Below are 23,701 nucleotides of genomic sequence, written 5' to 3'. Positions count from 1 at the left end.
AATTTCCGATTTTCGACCCTTTTATTTTTGGATATAAATGGTTACTATAGCATAATAAACATGCGCAGAGTCGAATAATGGGTTCTGCGCATATCAATTGTGCTATAGTAACAAGTTTTATCAAAAAATAAAAAGGTCGAAAATCGGCCATTTTTGGAAAAAATCCCTGTACTATAGTACAGGGAAATTTTCGAAAAATTACCGATTGTCGACCCTTTTATTTTTTGATATAAATGGTTACTATAGCATAATAAACATGCGCAGAGTCGAATAAAGGGTTCTGCGCATGTCAATTGTGCTATAGTAACCAGTTTTGACATAAATGGTTACTATAGCATAATAAACATGCGCAGAGTAGAATAATGGGTTCTGCACATATCAATTGTGCTATAGTAACAAGTTTTATCGAAAAATAATAAGGTCGAAAATCGGCCATTTTTTGAAAAAATCCTTGTACTATACTACAGGGAAATTTTCGAAAAATTACCGATTGTCGACCCTTTTATTTTTTGACATAAATGGTTACTATAGCATAATAAACATGCGCAGAGTCAAATAAAGGGTTCTGCGCATGTCAATTGTGCTATAGTAACCAGTTTTGACATAAATGCTTACTATGTGAATGAAATTATTGCATAATTGAATTTTGATACAAGGGGCAGAGCAATGATTTTGTAACTGGGTGAGAGCTAACATTATAATATTAATTTGATATAAACAACCTAAAGGAGGTCATGATAATGTCAATTTGACATAAAAATTTAAAAATCTCTAAAACTATGAATAAAATTGTCTCTTTATTGTATACTATAGTGTAATCCAACAAAATACTAATCATTATTGATTATTATTGATTAATGATTGAAGTTCAATACCACCACCATCAATCATGTGTTGTTTGTAATACAACTACTTCACACAAAATTCATTTTATACTTTATACATCTATATAAATGTATGTAACATATATACATAGGGGGTACAACCACATATATATTTACAGCACTGTACAACATGTATGGTTGTATGTGGGTTTTTTTCGGTTAAACATAGTAATACTGCAAAATTTATAAAGACTATTTACAATTCAGAAAAAGTTACCAAAACCTAAACCATGATATTATTAAATTGTATAGTATAAAAATAATATTTTATAATTAATATTAGTAAATAATTATTACATTATTTAATTAAATTCATAACATGATAATTTTAATATCGTAATTTTAATCATTGCAGCTATTGTTGCACCTATGAGCAATTTCATTGAAAATATGGCGCATTTATTACACTGTTGATATTACTTAATTGTACAAACTGTCATTTAGAAATATATTTATATTCACTTTTATATAATACATGATTAATAAAGTCAGAAATATAAATAAATCATTTTACTGGTTATACTATTGTTTGTGCAATGATTTTAAAGCATAATAACAAATATTTATTATATTATTGGGAATGAAAAGTATAAATTTTTCCCTTATATTAAAAAATATCCATTCTACAATTGGAACAGAAATTCTCTTTAGAGCTAGCTAGCCATTTTGGTAGCCCATTGGCCACTACTATGATCAACATTCACTTTAAACATATTGATTAAACTATTAATCTATTAAAGCATGAAATATTGAAATAGTTCCAAATTATTCCAGAATTTAAAAATTATAAGCTAAGAAAAAAAAATACATAACCTCTATCTATTAAGAGGAAAGTTTCAGGATCCCAACAAAATATCCTCTTAATAAAAATAACCCTTGAATTTGGTTGACTGTATATTGTATGTGTCCCCTTAATAGAGGCGTGGCCTGAAGGAGGGGTTTACTATAGTTATAAAACTAGTACAACTACTACAATTATACAAATACCTTCAGGACACCAACATAATATTCTTTTAAATAAGGATGTTCCTTGAATTTGGTTGGCTCTATATTGTATGTGTCCCCTTAATAGAGGTGTGGCCTGAAGGATTTCTACTATAGTTATAAAACTACTACAACAGTTATACAAATATTGTTCGCAGACAATAAATAAACAGTGGCTGTAAGTATTAAATGACTAGTCCTAAATGCATTAAAAATGACTAATTAATTAAAAATATTAATGGAACTAAAATAATTTAAAAACTAGTGTGTCATATCAACACATGAATTATAATGATTACACTGTCATACTGTACTACAAAATACCCCAAATTGATTTTAATTATTCTAAGGTATGATGATTAAAAAAAGAGAGAAGTAACTAAACTAGGCATGAATAAACCGAACAAACCCAAGAAAATACAATCAAAATCAAAATATTTCATCGCCAATTTCAAATGATATATTCTCTGAGATTTGTCTTTTACACGTCTTCCTATTCAACTTTCCGCGTAAATCAGGAAATAAAGTTTGATGCTCGGTCGTTCGTTTTGCTGCGTCACTTCTTAGCGGGTGTCTACCTATACGTCGGATGATTCCGGATGTGTTTAGTTCTCCCGCATTCCGATTGGTCATGTGATTTTCTGGTTCGATTACAACTTGTAAGCCTACTGGTGCTGCTGATAGTTTTCTACAAAATGAAAAAAAAATTATTTAGATTAATCCATTATCCATTGATATCCACAGCATTATCATTTATATATAAATCAACAGACACAGAATAAAAACTCTAAACCGCCCGGTTATATATACGATTCCTCTGACTCTGAAAAAAACTTGTGTGCATATAATGGAGAACCCCCCCCCCCCCCATTAAGGGGACACCTTCAGGACCCAAGTGTCCCTTTAATAGGGGTTAGCCATAGTGTTAAAATATTACCCATTGTTCATTTCCTATGAAAATGTTTCTAAATCTCTGTCTACACTATCAAACTAGTTGGACAAAAAAAGTGTGATGTGGCCAAATATGGTAGTGATATGCCCAAATATGGTACTGATGTGACATCATCATGTCCATATATGGGCACATCACATTTTCTTTTCATACAGTTTGATAGTGTAGACAGAGGGTTTTATTCTAGTATGTACACATACTGTACTTTCCCTAAATGTTTGATAGTGTAGACAGAGCTTAAGGAGGGTTTTATTCTAGTATGTACACATACTGTACTTTCCCTAAATGTTTGATAGTGTAGACAGAGCTTAAGGAGGGTTTTATTCTAGTATGTACACATACTGTACTTTCCCTAAATGTTTGATAGTGTAGACAGAGCTTAAGGAGGGTTTTATTCTAGTATGTACACATACTGTACTTTCCCTGTTTGATAGTGTAGACAGAGCTTAAGGAGGGTTTTATTGTAGTATGTACACATACTGTACTTTCCCTAAATGTTTGATAGTGTAGACAGAGCTTAAGGAGGGTTTTATTCTAGTATGTACACATACTGTACTTTCCCTAAATGTTTGAAAGAGTAGAGGGTAAATAACTCTGTACCTTAAATATTTCACTGTTATGTGTAAGGAAGGCAAATACATGAATTATGTACTCAAGGGATGGGAGGAGGGGGGCTAGCGTCACACTCAGTTTAACTGTCACCCTAGTTACTCATTAATTTGTCCTTGTGTCACTCTGTTCACTGTCATCACATGAGCAGGCACAAGTCCCAGGGGAAACAATCTTTTACGGCATGATGGACACAGGTCATTCAACCAGTCACTAATATTTAACATCAATTTATTTCAGATAGAAGTAGCTCACGAATACCCTTATTCATCAATAAAAAGATTAATACAATAATAATTTTATTGATTAAAATAAAAATGGTGGTCCAAGAAATTTATTTATTTGTTTAAAACAAAAGTGTCTCACTTACAAAAAAACAGTAAACAGTTAATTATAATAGTGATATGCAGTAGTAGTAGATCGCTATTCAGGGGACGCCTATGAAGGGGGAAACAACAGGGGGACACTGCTGGGGTGGGGACACCCATATAAAGGGGGGGGGGGGGTGGAGACAACTGGAGGACACCATATAGAGTGAACAATGGGGGAAATATTTGTTTTTCTTTATGGCCAACTCCTATTCTGGGGAAACCTCTATTAGGGGGACATTTTCCTGAAGGTGTCCCCTTGTAGGAATTCTACTAAATCTAGACATTCCTTTTTTACACCAAAAACACAATCCTACAATATTATGCAACAGTAAATAAAGTAAATAATAATATGGGAAGGAGCTACAGTTTTAACAGATTTTTATTTCCAGAATATGTGTAGTTTTTGTATCTCTACCTGTAAACCGCTAGTCACAGGTTCGAATCCTATCAGAGGACGTTCCTATCAGAGGACGTTTTCTAGCAAATTATTAATCAGTTTATTCTTTATATATTTCTTATTATTATTTATGTGTTTACAAATTTATATTTGTTATAAGATTTATATAATTTAACGAGCAAGAGTCAAGAACAAAATTAACCACAGGAAACAGTAAGTGGTCTTGACATAACAGAGAGCACAAGATAAACCACCAAACTAAAAATGAAAGTAAAGTGAATGAGTCAAACTTTACAATTGAAAAAAAAAAACCTTTTATCAAAACACACTTAAACTAGTCACCCGTAAATGCATATTTTTTTGTTGTAATAAATGAAAAACATCAAAACAACATGGTCTACTACTTTCATCCGATTTGAAAATAAATTTTTATTAAATTATATTTTAATTTAATATAATTATTTCAATTAACAGTCAGTTTAAAATTGCTCAATTATTATAATTACTATTTAAAATACATAATGTTAACAGCTGTTTCATTATATTATTTTAGTAATTTTATTATTTTGTAATAAAAAAACTTTATATTTTAATTTGTAGCTATTTATATATACATGATTCATTTTGCCATTTTATGCCTGATTGGAAAAATGTATATTGCATATTATATGCTGAAAAAATGTATATACTACTGGGTTACAGTTATACTCCATGTCCCTTCCATATGTCATGCAACAAGCCCCTTTTGAGCTTCAAAGGGGCTTCTTTTTTGTCTCCATTTTACCAAATATGTTTATGTGTTGTTAATATTTTGAAGAAATGAAGCTATATTGTATTTGCTTTAAATTTGGTACTAGTTAAAATAGTTCAAAACCACCATAAAAAATATCCTAGTTTAGCAAAGAAATGTGTTATTCTAAGCTCTCTAAAGATGATATCTATGAAAAGAATATTAAAACTGTCAGGTATGTAAAAATGTTGGTTAGTTCAAAATAATTTAATTAACATTAATTTTGTATATTTTATTATTGCGCATATTATTATTATATTTAAATGTTACTATTTTTTAAATTTTCAAAATTGTCGGAAATTCATGTTATTCTTAGTCTTAGAATGATACAAATTGTTTTAAACAGGGGATGGTGGCTGTGTAATATCATTATGTAAGTTTAACCTTCTATTTGTGAGCACAGTTTAAACTTTCTGACTTCCTTCCAGGCAGCCTGTATGTCTAAACTATGCTGAGTTTATAATCCAATTCCAATTTAATATACTAGTACTAGATCTAATACTTTGAAATGAAAATGAATATGTTTATATATAACAGCAATTGTAGAAATTGTAAAAATTGCAGGAAGGGCGAATTATTCTAAGTATCGTAATCAGGTTAAGATTTGTTACAAAATTTAGGTTAGAAACTATTTTTGGGTTAGATTGAATTGAAAAATTACTTAACTGCGATGGAAATAATTTAAGTACATTTCTGTTTTCTACTTTTTAATTTATTAAACATTACATGACGGTTAATACATAACAGCTGAATATTGTAAAAGTTTTAATAATCTGTTAAAAGTAATGGGTTTTAATATCTTTTAATGATCTTTCTGTTTCTTTTACAATGTTAAAAGATTCAAGTATACAATCTAAAAAAATTCTTAAGGGAATTTCTTAAATATTTATTGACTTAAAGTGTAATACTTTATTAAACTACAATATTTACTGCAGTAACTGTACAATTACTGCATAAATTCTAAAAATATACAAAATGTAACAATACCTGATGCTTTTAACTTGTTGTTCCACATCGTCAGCATACATGCGCATAACTCGTTTAGGTGAGGGCGCTCTCGTTAATAATTTGACTTCTTGTTCTAAGTTTTCGTCATCTCCATCGCCGTGGGGTGATGCCGTCTTCTCTCTTTTCATAAGTTTATCCTCGTCCACATATGCTTCCATTCTCCTTTTTCTTGACGGTCTTGTGTTTGATGTTTTTCCATCTGTAATTCTTTTTTTCCTATTTAAAGAAAGAAATATGAATTTATTTTCAAACAAATTGACAATATACAGTATATAATATTCTAACCAATGTTATGACAGTATGTGAAGCGCCAATGATTATGAGCTTATCATAGAGACAGGCACTATACAAATGGTAATGTAATAATATTGATTGTAAAGCTCTGTCTACACTATCAAATTTTATGTGACAAAAACATGTGATGTGCCCATATATGGACATGATGATGTAATATCACTACCATATTTTGGCATATCACTACCATATTTGGGCATATCACTACCATATTTGGGCATATCACTACCATATTTGGGCATATCACTACCATATTTGGGCATATCACTACCATATTTGGGGATATCACTACCATATAGTATAGACAGTTGGTAAGCAAGCCAGGTGGGTTTCGCAGGTTTAAACGTCATGAAGATAAAGTTTAGCAGGTATGGCAGTCAAGTGAAGCTGTATGATAGTCATAAACCAATCATTGTATCTTTGGCATGTTTTAATATTCTGAATTTTCATTCAGCAACTTAAGGGACTGCACCTTACTATTTACAAAGGATCAATAAATCAAAACTAAAATGTTTTGATTAAATTTTTAATGCATTATACTGTCATTGTGTTCACAGTTGACATTTTCAGCCGTCAAAACCCTGCGTTTACACCTCAAATTAAAATTAAACTTCATTAAATTTCCTTTTATAAGCAATTACTGATTACCGAAGAGTGAGAGGTCTCAATTTGATGAGTTTTTCTTTTCCTGTGTTTGATTTAACGCAGGAATTAAACAATTAAAAGCCTTCAACAATGCTGAAACAACAGCATTATGTCGATCAACGCTGCTAGAAATCTTGCAGCTTATCTTAAGGTTTTAAACGTTATCTTTCTAAATCAGTATTTCCGACGTGGGGTAAAATCAAAGTCTGTCTGTCTGAAATGCAAAATTCAGTCCTGAAATCTCTGTTGTTACCTACAAAGTATACTAGATGTCTTTAATATTGATATACAATGTTATAATATTATTTTTCCATAGAGTCCTGGCAACTGTTGTAATGTTGTCTGCGTCGCTCCCACACCTGTGCACAATACAGCCAGTAGACTGCATGTCACATGTTTTCTCTTAAATACTAATTTCTTCTACATCTGCAAAAAGATTAAATAATATTAAAGATATCTTACATGGAATTGCTAATGATGCCTTTCATCCCATTGTAGTTAGGGTTTCCATTTTTAACATAATACCAACTTCTATTTTGAGCTCCAACTTGCTTCTTATCGCCTAAAAAACAAAAACAAAAAAATATTTTTAATGCTATTTGATCATTATGCCTATACTGTGATTTCATTTCATTATTTATTCGATCTATTTTAGTATATACATAACAAAAAAAACTGAAATTGGGGAGACCAGGGTCAACCTAAGTGAACTTAAATCACTGTAGCTGAGCCAGTTGACCCAAATTGGATTGGTTATTTAAACACCAGGAGAATTACGCATTACGCATGCGTAGTAACAACTCTGGACATCTCAAAACAAAGAGTCTTGCTGTTGAAATATAGGAATATTTGTCACTAAATTGCACTTACATTAAGCAAATAATAATAAATAAAAACAAATAATAATATCGCTTATTTATAAAGCGCTTTTTACTGGAGTCTCACAGCACAACATGGAAAGATTACCTATTGAAATAGGTGAGTTTTCGGGAGAGGTTTGAATAGAAAAGAGGAGTGTAACGGATGGAACAAGGAAGTTGGTTCCAGATCTCTGGTGCCTACTGTTACAAGTGGTTTTTTTTTCTAGTTGTATTTGAAAGGATATACTGTACATTCATTTCTGTCATTCATTCCCATTACACAGTCTACTAACCTTTCGTTGCATATCTTATTTGTAGGTGATCTGATTTTCCAAATGGTAGTGCATCGTATATAGCTTGTTCTTCCGTGATATCAAACGGCTTATCATCATCTACCTTCTCAACCTCCATATCTGCGTCGTCTGACCTATAGTTCTCACGGTTACTCCTATCTACTAGTTCTTGGCACGGCCTTCTCGGTACTCGTACTCGTTCGCCTGTTTCGCTGTCACTAATTAGGTCTAAATAATCATCTGAAATTTAACAAAATAATTTTTGTTTCAATTTTTTTTTCTTTGATTTTAAGAGGTCACCTTTTGGTAACTTTTTTGTAATTGAAAACTCTCAAATCGTTCTTTATTTTAAAAAAATGTATGCATAAGAATGTTACAAACATCCCAGGTCAGTGCTTGGAGGACCAAGAAGCAAGGTAAAACAAGAAAAAACAGCAAAAGTATATAACTTTTTTTTTTGTATAAAACGTGTATAAAAAATGTACATCTGAGTAGATAGAGACAAATATAAAAAAGGTGCCTTTACTTTTAAGCGTCGTGAGGTGGTTTCCCGAATGATCGTAAAATCAAAACGGTACTGGGTATGACCAACTAGCGTTATTGTCACCGGCTAGTCATCCATTCATAGAAGTACTAATGTAGTAGCCTACCTGTACGGTGACCATAGAATGTGACCCGAGGCATGACTAACTACGACTTTTAGATGATAGAAAGTTGAGAAAAAATGTTATGAGAGGATTATATTGACTAACTTCAAAGAGACTGAAACATGTATTTAATTGTCTTTAAATAGAGTAGTGACTATTGATTTAGATGGCTAGTGTATTTTAAATTCTATCTAAACATTTGCTTGTGAGATTGCCGTCGCATACCAACTGACAGCGTACAAGAAACCGATGTGTTAAAGTATGTTATCAATTTTGTTTTGTCATAAACTATTGATTAACAAAATTCTATCTAAATATTTGCATGTGAGATTGTTGTCGCATGACAACGTACAAGAAACCGATGTGTTCAAGTATGTTATCATTTTATTTTATTTTATAGAGTAGCGTTATGTTTCTTGACATCAACTATTGATTAAGATGACTAAATTCACGAAGTTCAACACAATTCCACATAAATGTAAGATTCCTGTCACTAGGGAGTCATTTACATTGCGACAGATAATGAAATGGTCTCTTTAATGAGAAATTGAAAGCAATGTTATTACAAACAGCTGATAACACTTTGTATTAGTAATTTTATAACAAACTAATATATCTACATATTTTATTAAATTAAAATCATGTGGCATAGCTATCAAACTCACACACACACGTATAAACTGGAGCCAGTCAATGCCAACTAAAGTTGTGGAACTGTGGGGAAATAGCATGAATTTGGATTAGGGGGCCTTGGGCCAGTCGTAAGAAGCTTTGCTAGAATTTCCAATTGAAAATGACAGGATTGTATGAGTCACAGAAGTTCTGTCTACTAACCTGTTTCTGCTAATTCAAATGAAAGTTTCCTTTACTCAATTTCAGGGGCAGCAGGGTGTCTCCCTAGGACAGTAACCCTCCTGATTTTTGACGGTAGCTATAGTACCTTAGACAGGGGGTTCATTTACCCCTCTTTGATCAAATTACCTTCACAGTAAACCACACTGTGTTCAGGCTAACTAAATTAACCTATTAATTGTATTAGATATATTTTTATCTGTTTGGCAAATGTCAGCGGCACTCATGAATGAGATTGATTGACCGCATCCGTTACAAATTGTGTCACTATACCTCTTAATAAGAAACCATACTATTTTCCTTAACCCTCTGGCAATAATCTCTATCACCTATTTTCCATTCAATCGCTAATACGCAATGAAGTCAATATACATAAAGGTGGGTTAATATGCATTTTTATGATGCATATTGATATCTGCTATTGAATGGTAGCCTTGGTGTTGAATATGATGATGATGATGATAGTGATGATGGTGATGGTGATGATGGTAATGATGATGATGATGGTGATGATGATGATGGTGATGGTGATGATGATGATGATGATGATGATAGTGATGATGGTGATGGTGATGATGGTAATGTGGATGATGATGGTGATGATGATGATGGTGATGGTGATGATGATGATGATGATGATGATGAAGATGATGAAGATAATGATTGGGAATATGATGTATGACAATGATCATGATGATGATGAAGATAATGATGGTAACAACGGATGATGATGATGATTGTGGTGATGATGACGATGATGATGATGATAATGAAGAAGGTGACAAAGGATGATGATGATAATGATTGTGGTGATGGTGACAAACGATGATGATGATGAGATAATGATTGAGGTGATGATGATAATGATTGTGGTGATGATGATGATAATGATGATAATGATGATGATGGTGACAAAGGATGAAGATACTGGGGATTACGATGAAGATGATAGTGATGAGGATGATGATACTGACAAAGATGATGTAGTATTAGAGATGATAATGATGCTGATAATAATAATAATAATAATATAATAATAATAGTGAACAAGATAATATGATGATGATGGCTATAATAATAATAATGATCATGAGACATCATAATAATCATGAGAAATTTTTTAACCTAAATATAAAAAATAAAGAAGATCATTTAAAGAGAAAATCAAATTGCAAAAAGTTATCATACCATCTCCTTCTTCCATTGGTTCCGCTGCAGGTGTACTATCATGTGACTTGAGGTCAATACGAGGTGTTATCTCCTCTATCATTGGTCCCTTATTTATATACTGTTGCTGGCTCATCCCTATTAATGCTCTGGCTGTTGTATTAGAATCCAACCACACTACATTACCTGTAAGAAACAAAACAAATTGATCATGAGAATTAAAGTAATTTAAAATTGAGCCTACGGGTCAGCAGAAATGTGATCTCTAATAAAGGAGACCTTTTATTGGAAGAAAGTCTGTACTTGTTTTTGTAAAATGAAAATAAACCCTCTATGACGGAGGTACAAGAGGTACAAAGTTGGAAGTCAGTCTCATTTCAGGGAACATCAAAGATAACAAGCACAAATGTGCGATACTCGGAGTACAGCGAAAGAAGCTGTAATGACGTCATAAGACGCAATGTGATGTCACATACACATCAATAAACCCGCTACCAAATAGTTTATACGGCTATACGGTACTAACTTCATATGGCTGCATCCGGTTAAGCTTTGAGGACATGTCCCTGTAATATGCCAAATCCTAGCACAATACTACAGCGAATAAGGGTGGAGTAGCACTTTATAAATCGCACTTTTGACTCAATAGTGTCGGATGGAGAAGGAGAAAATGAGTAAGTCCTAGACTCAGGTACCCCGAGTACAAATGATGAATTTGGAGAAGACAAAATAAACTATTTGCATAACAGGTAAACATCTATTATGAGAAGGTCTATGAGGACACCTAAGAATAAGAAGTGAAGGTACAGGAATGGCAACTTTTTTTTATTGCCGACAGCTAAAAAAACAAGAAGCAAAATATACATAATAAAGTCAACAAAACAATTACCTTTACATACAATTTTCACAATATAAATAATCCACAAAAAAAAACCAAAAAATACAATAATTCTGGCTGAAATGAAAACAGACTACATTACAATATGTCCTACCTGAATGTGCATGACAGCACATCGTCTTTGACGAGGGCGCATTCTCCAGCATGTGAATACAGCATAGAGAAGCTAGATTGATATTTGGAAAACTATATAAATCCTGCCACATGTTTGAAATCTGTCGTGCTGTTAGTATAGCGCCAACGGCATAGTACTTTCAATGACAATTACAAACGACTTGTGTGATATAGGGGAAGTACGCTACTCAACTTGTATAGATTGTTGCAATTAAAATACTTCACCGCTTGGGTAAGGCCATTTGGACTCGGGGGTTACTTTGGACTGTTCAGAAGCAATAGGAAATGGCAATTACTACGCTTACGTACACAATCAGGGACTTAGAAGGACACTAGACTACTGTAAATAATCTAATCAAGTGCTTACAAATTATAAAATACCTTTAAACATTAATTAATTATACTCTAATTAAAAAAAAAAAAAAATTAATGATAAAACTAACATTATTATAAAATTTAAAAAAATTACTTTTGTATTTAAAATTACCCCTAATTTAAAATTAAACAACCCTATCAAAATGAAAGTATCAATAATATAGGTCTAGGATTACTAATTTGAGATACAATCTTTGCTCCTTCAAACAATCTGATTAATTAGGCAAGTATTAATTAAAGGCTAATTAATAATATCAGATGAGAAATGATATAACCAATCAATACTATGTCAGATTAGTCAAACAAATTAAAAATACAGTACTTTACTCAGAAAGAAAAAAATATATAATGTTCAATTTGACATCTGCTGATGACCCCTACCCTCCTAACCCCCGACCCCAACCCCCGACCCCTACCCTCCTAACTCCCTCCCCCACCCTCTTCACATGCAACTGGTAGAAGTGAGTTTTCCAATATCCAAAAATAAGGGATCCTCTCCTGATGCGAGTGTCAGTACTGCACTGTGGCCGACATGGGGTCATGGAGGGCCTAATCCAAATTGGAACCATTACATTTAACTGCATCCACTACACTAATTCAATTTTTAATTCTCTTAATTTCATTAATTCAGTTCTTATTTCATTAACTTTGTTTGAAATTTAGTTTACACAGGCTTAGTGAAAGAGACTCAAATAATTCTTTTGAGCAGGAATAGGGTTGGGCATAAAATTCTATCTATCAAACGTTCTACACTTAAACTAGTGTGATGTGCCCAAATATGGTAGTGATATACCCAAATATGGTAGTGATATGACACCATATGGGCACATCACATTTTTTGTGACATAAAGTTTGATAGCGTAGACAGAGCTATAGTAGCACAGATTATCTCTGCATTTATTTCAAAACTAAATCACTGTTACAGTAGCTCTTCTGCGATCTTCACCTCATTTTCAAACCAAAAATAAAAATTTGATTCCAATAATATAAATGAATCATAGACAACAACCAATACGAAATTGAAACCAAAAGTATTGAGTATTGTATCATTTTAAATATTTTATAAACAAAATGGTAACTCAAAAGAAATTAGTGACCCCTTTCTAATCCCGTGTTTACTTTGGTCAGGGTAAAAACTAATCTTTATAATCTCCAAAGGAGCTTATAAACATACTATTTCTTTTAATTTTATTTTCAAATTAAAAATTTACAGTAGAAAACAATATAAAAGAAAAGTAACAACCTAACCACACAAAATATGAATCAACTTTTATCTCAACTTAAATCTTATTTTGAAGATTGGAGCTGGTTTCAAATGGTATTAGTATGTAGACCATTGACAGACATATTGATATAGAGATAAACAGAGATTAATCAAATGCACTAATAATCTACAACTAGTAAATTAATAATTTTAAACACAGTTAAAGATATGGTCTTTAGGGACTTACCTCATTTCCTTCAATTATCTGTGACGTGCTGGCAAAGATCCAGCAACCAAGGTTAATAAAGAGAATACACAAAAGTTGTTCTTTCGCTTTGATTTGTCAATAAAAACTTATTTATAAACTAAAAAATAAGTTATTGCTACATATTTTTAAATTATCTGATTTGCCCAGGTTTCTTTGCCGCATGTATCAAGTTGTTGTCAGTGACACAACATACAGTAATCTGCAGATCTGTTTCTAAAGCAATCGTTGAAGATATCGCTACTTTGCTTTATGGTTTTGACACCCCTCCGGCCATAAGCTGATTCAAATTAGCAGTTATTTCTCATCCACCCTAAAGGCATCAATTTATACTAAAGTATTACTAATGTATACAGACTTAATAAAAGAATGCTAAACGATAGATAACAGTTTCTTGGACAGTATACCTATTATTAAAGTCTTCTTGATCTTTGAGGAACCGCTATACAGGAGACACCTCTATACAGGAGATACCTCTATACAAGAGACACCTCTATTCAGGAGACACCTCTATACAGGAGACACCTCTATACAGGAGACACCTCTATACAGGAGACACCTCTATACAGGAGACACCTCTATACAGGAGACACCTCTATACAAGAGACACCTCTATACAGGAGACACCTCTATACAGGAGACACCTCTATACAGGAGACACCTCTATACAGGAGAAATCTCTATACAGGAGAAATCTCTATACAGGAGACACCTCTATACAGGAGACACCTCTATACAGGAGACACCTCTATACAGGAGACACCTCTATACAGGAGACACCTCTATACAGGAGACACCTCTATACAGGAGACACCTCTATACAGGGGATACCTCTATTCAGGGGATACCTCTATTCAGGGGACATTCCTATTCAGGGGACATTCCTATTCAGGGGAAATTCCTAATCAGGGGACAAACCTATCAGGGGACTACTTAGGGACTAATCTTTTCAGTGGACATCCATTTTAAGGAGAAATTTATCTGTGACTAAATTACAAGGGAAATGTATGTTTTAACACTATAATGGCCAAACTTTATACAAGGAATGCCTCTGCTCAGGCTTAATAGGGGTTCTATTGTTGTACATCCTCCTTGATGAGTACGTTTTACACTGTTGTACTTGTTTCCTACAGTCACTGTTGTGGATAGAGTGCTACCTGCATGGACATGACATATAAGGGTGTATAACATCCTGTTCACACAGTGCACAGGGAACTAGTTTATACGCGCAATATAATTGCCCTATTATAAACAAAATTCACCCCGTTTGACTGTGGTGTGTGAATTAACTTTTCCCACTATCAAACACTATCCGTATGCAACTACTACAATATGTTAAACAGCTGGTATTAATAAAGGTTCTAAACTTTCTATCTTTAGTTACAAATTGCAAGTATTTAGATCATCAGGATCAATTCTGGTTTGTATTATAGCCATATGGTGTTAAACTACAGACACATGTTACTTCCATATTGACAATGCATGTTCTATGTTTCTAATTAACTATTTCCATCAGGTAAATCCTTGTTATTCTTTGAAGTAAGAGATAAAATTATTGATATCAATTAAAACGTAAACTAAATCTGGAATCTGCTGAAAATTGCCAACTAATTAAATCTAAAGTAATAATAAAGTTCCATGTTTCTCAGATCCTTGTTTATATTCTTTGAATCAAATAAATAAAACTATTGATCTGGAAGAGTTGCCACAACATTACCAACTTATTAAATCTCTAGAATTAAGTCATAATTAAGTTCTATGTTTCTAATTAACTATATTTTATCAGGTAAATCCTTTCTTAAATTCTTTGAGGTAAATAAATAAAACTATTGATATCAATTACAATGTGTACTAAATCTGGAATCTGCTGAAAAAAACTAATTAAATCTCTAGAATTGAATAATAATTAAGTTTCTATTTAACTATATTTTATCAGGTAAATCATTGTTTATATTCTTTGAATTTAATAAAACTATTCAATTAGAATGTGAACTTGAAAAGTTGCTGCAACATTACGTTGTGAGGTAATTTCCTGATTGATCGTAATCAAAACGGTACTGGGTTTGGTCTACTAGTTTTTCTGCTCCCAACCAGTACATCCATTCATAGAAGCTTTGATGAAGTAAGCCAGCTGGTGGTGGCCAGAACGGTCCCGAGATAACGACTATAACTTCGGCTTTAGTCGATAGAAGATTGAATAAATTGTTAGAGATAGAGTATACGATGTTATGATTATGTGTAGATATGTGATTTGTTCTTTTTATTCAAATGATGTTATGTATTTAATAAATTTGTTATATCAATTAATTCAATTATCGTAGATTGCATATTATGCGATAAATATTATTTAATAAATGTTTGATATATTATTATTATTATATTAATAAAAAGATATTTGTTAGTATAAATTAAAATATAGATATAAGGAAGAAAAGCAAAGAGATTATGGAGCGGCTGTAACAGAATATACAACACTAAGTATTGTAAAGTTAATATATTAAAAATTTAGGCGATCTTGTCAAAGGTCAAGCGCCTTCAGCCTGCCACGTTTCGATATTCAATATTGAACTTGACCTGACGTGGTTCCACAATATCTTTATATGAATATGGTAGAGTGGATAGAACAAAAATACATTACCAACTTTAATATAAAATCTCATACATACAATAGAACCTCTATCATTGGGATATCTTTAAGGCTGTCCTCTGATTAAAGGTTGTCTGTAGTATTGCTGTTCGTTTGTTGTTAATAGGGTTGTCCCCAGTGGCAAAACGCAGTGGCCAAAGGTCCTAGTTTAGCAACCTAGAGGTCCTCCAATGCCGAGTAGTTGCGTTGGGACTGCTTATGTTGGGAGCCCTGGGTTTAACCAGTAAGTGCTCATAGTAGTTACACCTCTGGTTTTATCCCTTGAATAATATTGTTCCCTGAATAGAGTTTACCAAACAGGAGTATACTGTAATAGTATTTGTAATAATATTATTTGAATAATTAAAAACAAGTTGATTGATCTTGGAGACTAGACTTATTTAGTTACAAATTCCAAGTTTGATACCTCCTTTGGGATTGAATTTTATTTTTTAAAATAAATATTACTAATTCCAACTGCAGTTGTTGCACACATGTATTTTACCACAAGTGGTACTCGGGAACACATTAAAAAAGAATAAAAATAACTAAATATAATAAACCAAAATGTCGATGTTGGCGAAAATCATTGAAAAGTATGTCACCAATTTCTGACAGATACTTGTCCATGAACTCAGCAGGACTTGAACACATCAACTTATATTAATGCTAATTTATCATTACATAAATATATTTTGACACGGTGTAGAAAGCACGATCAAGTCAAAGTTATTCTTCAATTTCGTTTCAGTTGATAACTTTTTGTTATTCAAGTCAAGGTTTATTAACAACTGTTTTTTCTGACTAAAAACTTAGAAAATGTCTGTGGAATAAATTGTGCATTTATGTTTAAAAATCTGTGAACTTTGCATTCATGAAAAACCTAAAAGTGTGCAGTAGAATTCCATTAAGGGGACAACCGACAAAGTTGTCCCCTAAATATTGTAAGGATTTTTCCTAAATAAGGGTTAAAACATATATTGTCCCTCGTTTGTATTATAAGTGACCCTTTAATTGGAGTTTCCCAATAAAAAAGGGGTTCTTTCTACTATCATTCTAATCACAAGGTTTGATTTTATCTATTATGAATGTAAAAGCAAAAAGGAAATATGCATCAGAAATCAAATACAAAAATTTAAAAGGAAAATGAAATTTTGTATAGGTTTACTGTATGGATTATTGAAGTATTTAAAATAAGGATAAAGATAATTTTATTTTTTTATAATTCAAATTATTCACTTCAAAGTTTAAGATGAGTATAAGTCTCAAAGAGAATCTCAAAATGCGTAGAGGCTAGCAAATCCTATTAGATTATCTAAATATAGTCTAAGGAATGTACGAATCAACGTCACACTGCCATGTTAGCCTGCACGCGGTTGATAGAGATTGCTCTGAAGAGCTAAAGGAAGCTGTCCACGATCTCACCGAACCCCCTTGGCATTGGGCCTTCACCATTTCAAGTTTAACTTGACCATTTAATTAGTGGCCAACATTCAAGGGCTTATCAAGGGTAGCTCCCTAGACCATACCGCTATTTTTATTCAATTTATCAATTCCCGAAAGAGCTATCAGTTGACAGAAGTTTGAATAGAAATTATAGTTGTACATTATCAAATTAATATTGATATCAATGTTAGTCATTTTGGTGATGCCATTTTTAATTTCTGGTTTTCAACTGACATTTTTAACAGAATGTGGGCATTAATTTCTTAGAATTTTTTTGCAAACTTGACCTTCTTTCTAAATTTTCTTCTTTTACCCACAGCTTTTTTAAATTCCCATCATGAGAAAGCCACAAACATGGCAACATGTTAGGATAAAGTACTTGGGTACTTAATCTTATTATCTACCATACTAATCCCATATGTAACTTGTTAACATAGAAATGACATGCTTACAAAGGAGGTAAGCCCTTTTTTACCACTACTGGTATTGTAACAATAAAAACCTACTGTGGCACGTTTCATGAGTGAAGGTTCATCTTCCAGAGTAGTTAAAATAACGGTAAAAGAAAGTAGTAGTACATACTTACAAGAAAACTTAAATTATGTACAAAATTTAAAAGAAACAAAGTAATACAGGTTTTAAGAAAAAACTAAGCATTCCCATTGTTGTTTCCCCTTCTATTCTATATATTTACCATCACAGAAAACCTCCAAACCGTCCAGTAATATATACTAGAAATTAACCAATTTATATAATTTTACAAATTGCAAAAATAATATTCTGAAAAGTTTTCTATTCTGAATCTTATTGTGTGTTTTGATTTAAAAAAATTAGTCGGGACATTCTGGACCTGAAGAAGAGAGGAGAGAGTTTTCCCGTTTTCAAAGAGTCCTACATTGAGAGTGTTGGTATTACAGTACTATGTACTACTACTACAATACTATGTACCAAAAAACTAAAGTAACATGCATTAATCATTTTTCGTTTAATTTTTTTCATTGCTGACAAGCTGTTAAGTATTGGATAGTAAAATCAATAATTGCATCCCCTATCTATTAACCTATAATAACCTTAACACTTAATTCAGCAAATAGTTCTTCTCAAATTACATGATGAGTTTGTAGTTTTTGCCTGCTACTGTATTTCTGTCAATCATCAAATCTGCTTTAAAGCAGGCAATTATTAATTATATCACTTAAATCTATGTGTATTATTATACAAAAGATGACAAATGAAGAAAGCCATACTTATTTAATAAAAAAAGTGTAAATTACTTGTCCTTATAGATAATTGATTCACAGTACGTACAATGATGCAGAGTGATTCAAAATATTTGTATGAGGCTCTGAAACCATCAGATGGATTGAAATGATACTTTATACATAATACATACAGATGTCGTACCGAGCGGTAATAGCAACCTTTTGTTTTCATGGTGTACTAACTATAACTAGATATCACTGATTAAGTTAAAAAGTAATTCTGCACATGCTCAGAAACATTTGAGCATGTGCATACAGGTAATGGTCAATAGCTGCGTAGTTGTAAAAGTGAAATGTTATTTAGTTTCTATTCAATGTTCGATCCATTAAATACTTATCATTCAGTAACCAGATGTTAAGTCCCGTCACCAAATTACTCCACTCCCAAAGACTTGTAATAAGACTTTGTTTATGTAGAGCATCTTGTGTATTATGTTTGTCTTGTGAACCTCTGAGGGTCCCTAATGATCAGCAATAGCTGGATGGATCACCCTCATTAAATATGGTTAAAAAAAGTATGGGGAGTAAGTATGAAGAGTATTATGATCAAGTATTACATGGCTGCAGTGAATCTATTGCAAAGAGTTTAATACAGGAATACAATACCAATCTCATGTACAATACTTTTAAGAAATTAATTTAAATTATTGGTAATCAATTATATTTTTAATAAAGTACTGTATATTACTCTTACTTAATTAGGTACCTTGGTCGATTGGTATGGAAGTGAGGCTGTGTGTGTGTTGGGGGTGGGGGGTGGTGGGTATGTCGAGGGTTGGAATGGGCAAAATAGGTTTATGCAGCTGCCTACTTCATGCATTTATTTATTACTCAAGCCATTTCCTATCAGTGACTACATTCTGACTAATAAAATATACCAAATGTCAATCAAAACTTATTAAACCAATCAATGGGAAGTGGGAGGAGCTTTTAGTGGGTTGATCAAGTGATATCCTTTCATAGTAGATAATTACGAATACGTGCAGCTGATTAAGTCTGATAAAGAATGTACGCGTCTGGTAGTCGCCACACGACTAATACGACCACTTTCCAGATCTCTCAATTCTGATAATACATTGATTGAAAACATGAGGCAGCTGCCACGACTCAAACATTTTAAAACGTTTTTTTTTTATGTTTCTGGGTTTGGATTCCATTAATCAAAGCAGGAAATAACTATTAACGTGAAAGTAATAGTTTTTAGGTTTGACGTTTCTGGGTTTTATTTCAATAATTAACACATACAGCTGAAAGGTTCAATGCAAATACATAGTTTGTGATGATGAAGAACACAAAAGTCTGTCAAGTCAAAAGTAGAGCAAAAGATATCACATCTTGAAAGCAGTCAATTTGGAAAAAGAAACATTAGCTACAATGTTCTAACTCATGTAAATAACCCAAAAAAATATGTAAATCATTTTGATAAAAAAAAGTTCTTTCCTACTTGAAATTTGTTACAAATTGTATCAATTAAATGTACTATATTTAGAATGTCCTGTCTTTGTTTATTATGTACATAATATTAATAAGTTTTACACAAATAAAGTTTTTCCACAAAACCCAACATTTTGGAAAATGCTAGGCCTAGATTTCCAAATTTCTTGATCTGAATATTTGTGATAATATAGTTGATAAATAATATTGTAATATTTGTGCCCAAGATATCTTTAAAACAGTTTGTTTTTTTGAAAGTTGCAAAACAATTTTCAAATGATATAAATTTGACATTTTCTATTTCTTCATATTCCCAAGTTATTGTGAATAATAACAACATTTCTAGTTTAATTCAAATCATATTCATTTCGGGAAATAACACAAATAGTACATGTTGGACTTTTTCCATCGTTGCAGATTGTAGACTCTCTAGCGTTTTTTTCTTTCTTATAACCTTCGAAAACAAATCCTAGTTTAAGAAAAATCTAACAAGAAAAATTATACTAAAAATAAATACTGTAATGGGGGCAGGTGGGGGAGAGGGATAGAAATGAGTTGGTGATGGCAAAACCTAATCCAGTTCAAATTAAATTTGTCCTAAAATTCTCAGGTAAATCAGAGTGCTTTTGTGTTTCATTAACTTTTTAAAAAGATTATATTTTATAGTCACTTTGTGTCTTTATTATAATGGCATAATGTACATGTGCGATGTAAAATCTGCAAAAAATTGAATTGAATAAAGTATTTGATTAAACAACTATTAATAAAAGATTTTTATTAAAATCTAGGATTTCCAAATATGTACCATCAATCTTCAGTTTTGGATTTTGTTTAATTGATTTGACCTTTATCTCGTTTATTGTAAATCTGTAATTTATGTTTGTCTCCTAAATTATTGGAAGAAAACCGAGAAAAACAAAATTTCCAATCCAATTATCCTCAAATGGCAAAATACCATCTCAATCCTCACTTTTGTTTGTTACTTTCATTTGTATGACCTTTTATCTCTTTCATGATATCTTTATTTTTCTTTCATATTCTGAAAGTTTGAAAGAAAAACCAAGAAATATTTAACCAAAGATCGAATACCTCCAATTTATGGATATTATCTTAGTCTGCCTTTAAATTTTGAAAGTCTCTTTTTTAATTAGCTTGACCCTTTATCGTAAATTTTTAATTTTTATTCAGGGCATAATAAAAATCTAATTCACTTCTTTTCTATATTTTAAAGCTTCTTTAGTTTTCATAATGCGACATGTGACTATGCAGCTGTCGTGTCCAAAAGTCATTCTGGGTATACTTACTGTATATGCAGACATATACAGTAAGTAAGTATACAGTATGCTGCGTGTTGGATATTGTTAGATAAAATCATTAAAATTAAACAATTTTTTATTCTATAAAGATTCATGAATAAAAAATAATATAAAGTTTTTAAAAGCCTCCAGGGTGAATTATGTTTTAGGGTTTTTAGTGATTCAATTAGGACTAATGAATACCTCTACAATTAAGCCCCATCTAATTATATTTTTCCTAATACTTAAATCTGTTTTCTTCCCCGAATTACCCATATTATATTTAAATATTTAAAGAAATGAAGTGACTATTGTGACCTTTGCAGCCCCTCTACCCTCCCTTAAGCACTTTGGATTGAGCTAATTTAAACATTAAAGCAATCACTGAAGTATAAACTGTTCAATTAGACACGTTAATCAAGTTTAGACAAGTAAGGTTTTGGGGTAATTTAAAGTCAAACAGAATCAAAGCTGAAAAAAACAGAAGTCAAGATGACAATTTGCCCTTAGCCAATCATAGATCAGAACTAAGATATAAGTTGCAAGGCAATAGCCAATCACAATCCAGGTTTTGAACCCGAGTGTTTAAAGATCAGATTTTACTGCGGGCTAAAAAGGATCGTTTCCTAGCAATTATTCGACTTTTCAATTTATTATTAGGGTGATATTTTTAGACAGCTCGTACCATATGAAAAGGTTTAGGAATAACCGCAAAATAAAAAAAAAATGTTTGAAAAATTACTTATTGGCTCTGAACCATTAAGATTTCCAATGTCAAGGTGTTACTTCTCAAAAATAGATTTGGTTACATTTACCAGGGAAGACTAAAATTCACTCTTATCTGAATTAACTGAGCCCCAACACTTCTGTGAAAAAGGTTTGGTGAAATAGGTACAGTTAAATAGTATATGAATAGGTGGAATATGTTTAGGGAATATTTTACATTTTTACATTTTCTTTTACTATTTAACATGGTTATGCAATTTTTTAAGCAACCTTTATATTTTGGATAACGTATACCACACTGTATATTACAATGACTGCCTGAATAAACTTTCTACCTGTACATTTAAACAAGTAATCCTATCTTAATACAAATGTTACTGCAGTTACTGCAGTATAGTAGTTTAGACATGATAACTTAATGGCTTCTGAAAACCAGAAGTTTCAGTATACATTTTGTTTAAAAACTTAAAAGTAAAATAAATACTATCTATTTAATCCCATCCCAACTTACTTTAAACATTATTACTTATAGGCTTATGTATACACTTAACTTGGAACTTACCTAGTTAAGCTATCCCTCTGCTCCAGCAGCACACAGCAGGCCTGAACGCAAAACCATGTACTGATCCAATTTTAAGAACTAAGCTAAATGTTACCTCTCCAATATACTGTATTTTTGGTCTTATTCAACAACGTTTTGCAACAGTTACACAACAACAAAATGACCTGCATTATCTAGAATACTTACATGAAGTATCGTTAAGCCATTCAATGGATGATGGCCCATATGAGCCAAAGTATCTGAACACGTCCTGAGTACTCATGTTGTCTACACCGGAAATAAACAATGCCTCTGATCTTACCAAATGCCCATCTAAAATAAAGAAAATAAATCCATTTAAAATAAAAAAGGTCAGTACAATAGACCTCTAAGATTTCAACCTATAAAACAATATATTATAGAAATGGTACTATAGCTCGGTGTGTGTATGCTTTCCTTCTAATCCCAAGGTTCTTGATTCAATTCCATGCTTTCACAGGGCTAGTAGTAGACTTTCTAATTGCCTATAATCTACGAAGCAGTAGACCATATCAAACATCTGCGCTTGCTCATAAACTTTGTGGATAAGTCATAAGTCTATAGTCAATATGAATTTCAAACTTCAAAAATAGATTTATAATGTTTTATTGACAGAAGTAAGTATTGTATTGAAAATAAGTAGACGTTTGAATTGAATTTCTAATTTAATATAGCCATTTGTTGACATTTTGAGACTTTATTGACAGTCAAATTTCAACTGAA

The 23,701-nt window shown here is 32.0% G+C and overlaps 1 protein-coding gene across 1 annotated transcript in view; it reads right to left on the bottom strand.

Annotated features, from left to right (window-relative positions):
• Positions 1 to 924: 924 nt before the first annotated feature.
• The window catches only part of LOC140044610 (uncharacterized), a 37,769-nt gene continuing 14,992 nt past the window's right edge, over positions 925 to 23,701 (bottom strand). Inside the window, exons 5-10 of the mRNA XM_072089186.1 lie at positions 23,147 to 23,272; positions 10,775 to 10,939; positions 8,088 to 8,327; positions 7,397 to 7,496; positions 5,975 to 6,211; positions 925 to 2,556 (exon numbers count right to left, since the gene is read on the bottom strand). Coding sequence (XP_071945287.1) covers positions 2,298 to 2,556; positions 5,975 to 6,211; positions 7,397 to 7,496; positions 8,088 to 8,327; positions 10,775 to 10,939; positions 23,147 to 23,272 — 1,127 coding nt within the window. The 3' untranslated portion in view covers positions 925 to 2,297. The remainder of the gene's footprint in view (positions 2,557 to 5,974; positions 6,212 to 7,396; positions 7,497 to 8,087; positions 8,328 to 10,774; positions 10,940 to 23,146; positions 23,273 to 23,701) is intronic.

The sequence above is a fragment of the Antedon mediterranea genome, chromosome 3, assembly GCF_964355755.1.
Source record: "Antedon mediterranea chromosome 3, ecAntMedi1.1, whole genome shotgun sequence".
Taxonomy (NCBI): Eukaryota; Metazoa; Echinodermata; class Crinoidea; order Comatulida; family Antedonidae; genus Antedon; species Antedon mediterranea.
This window is presented reverse-complemented; position numbering and strand designations above follow the sequence as displayed.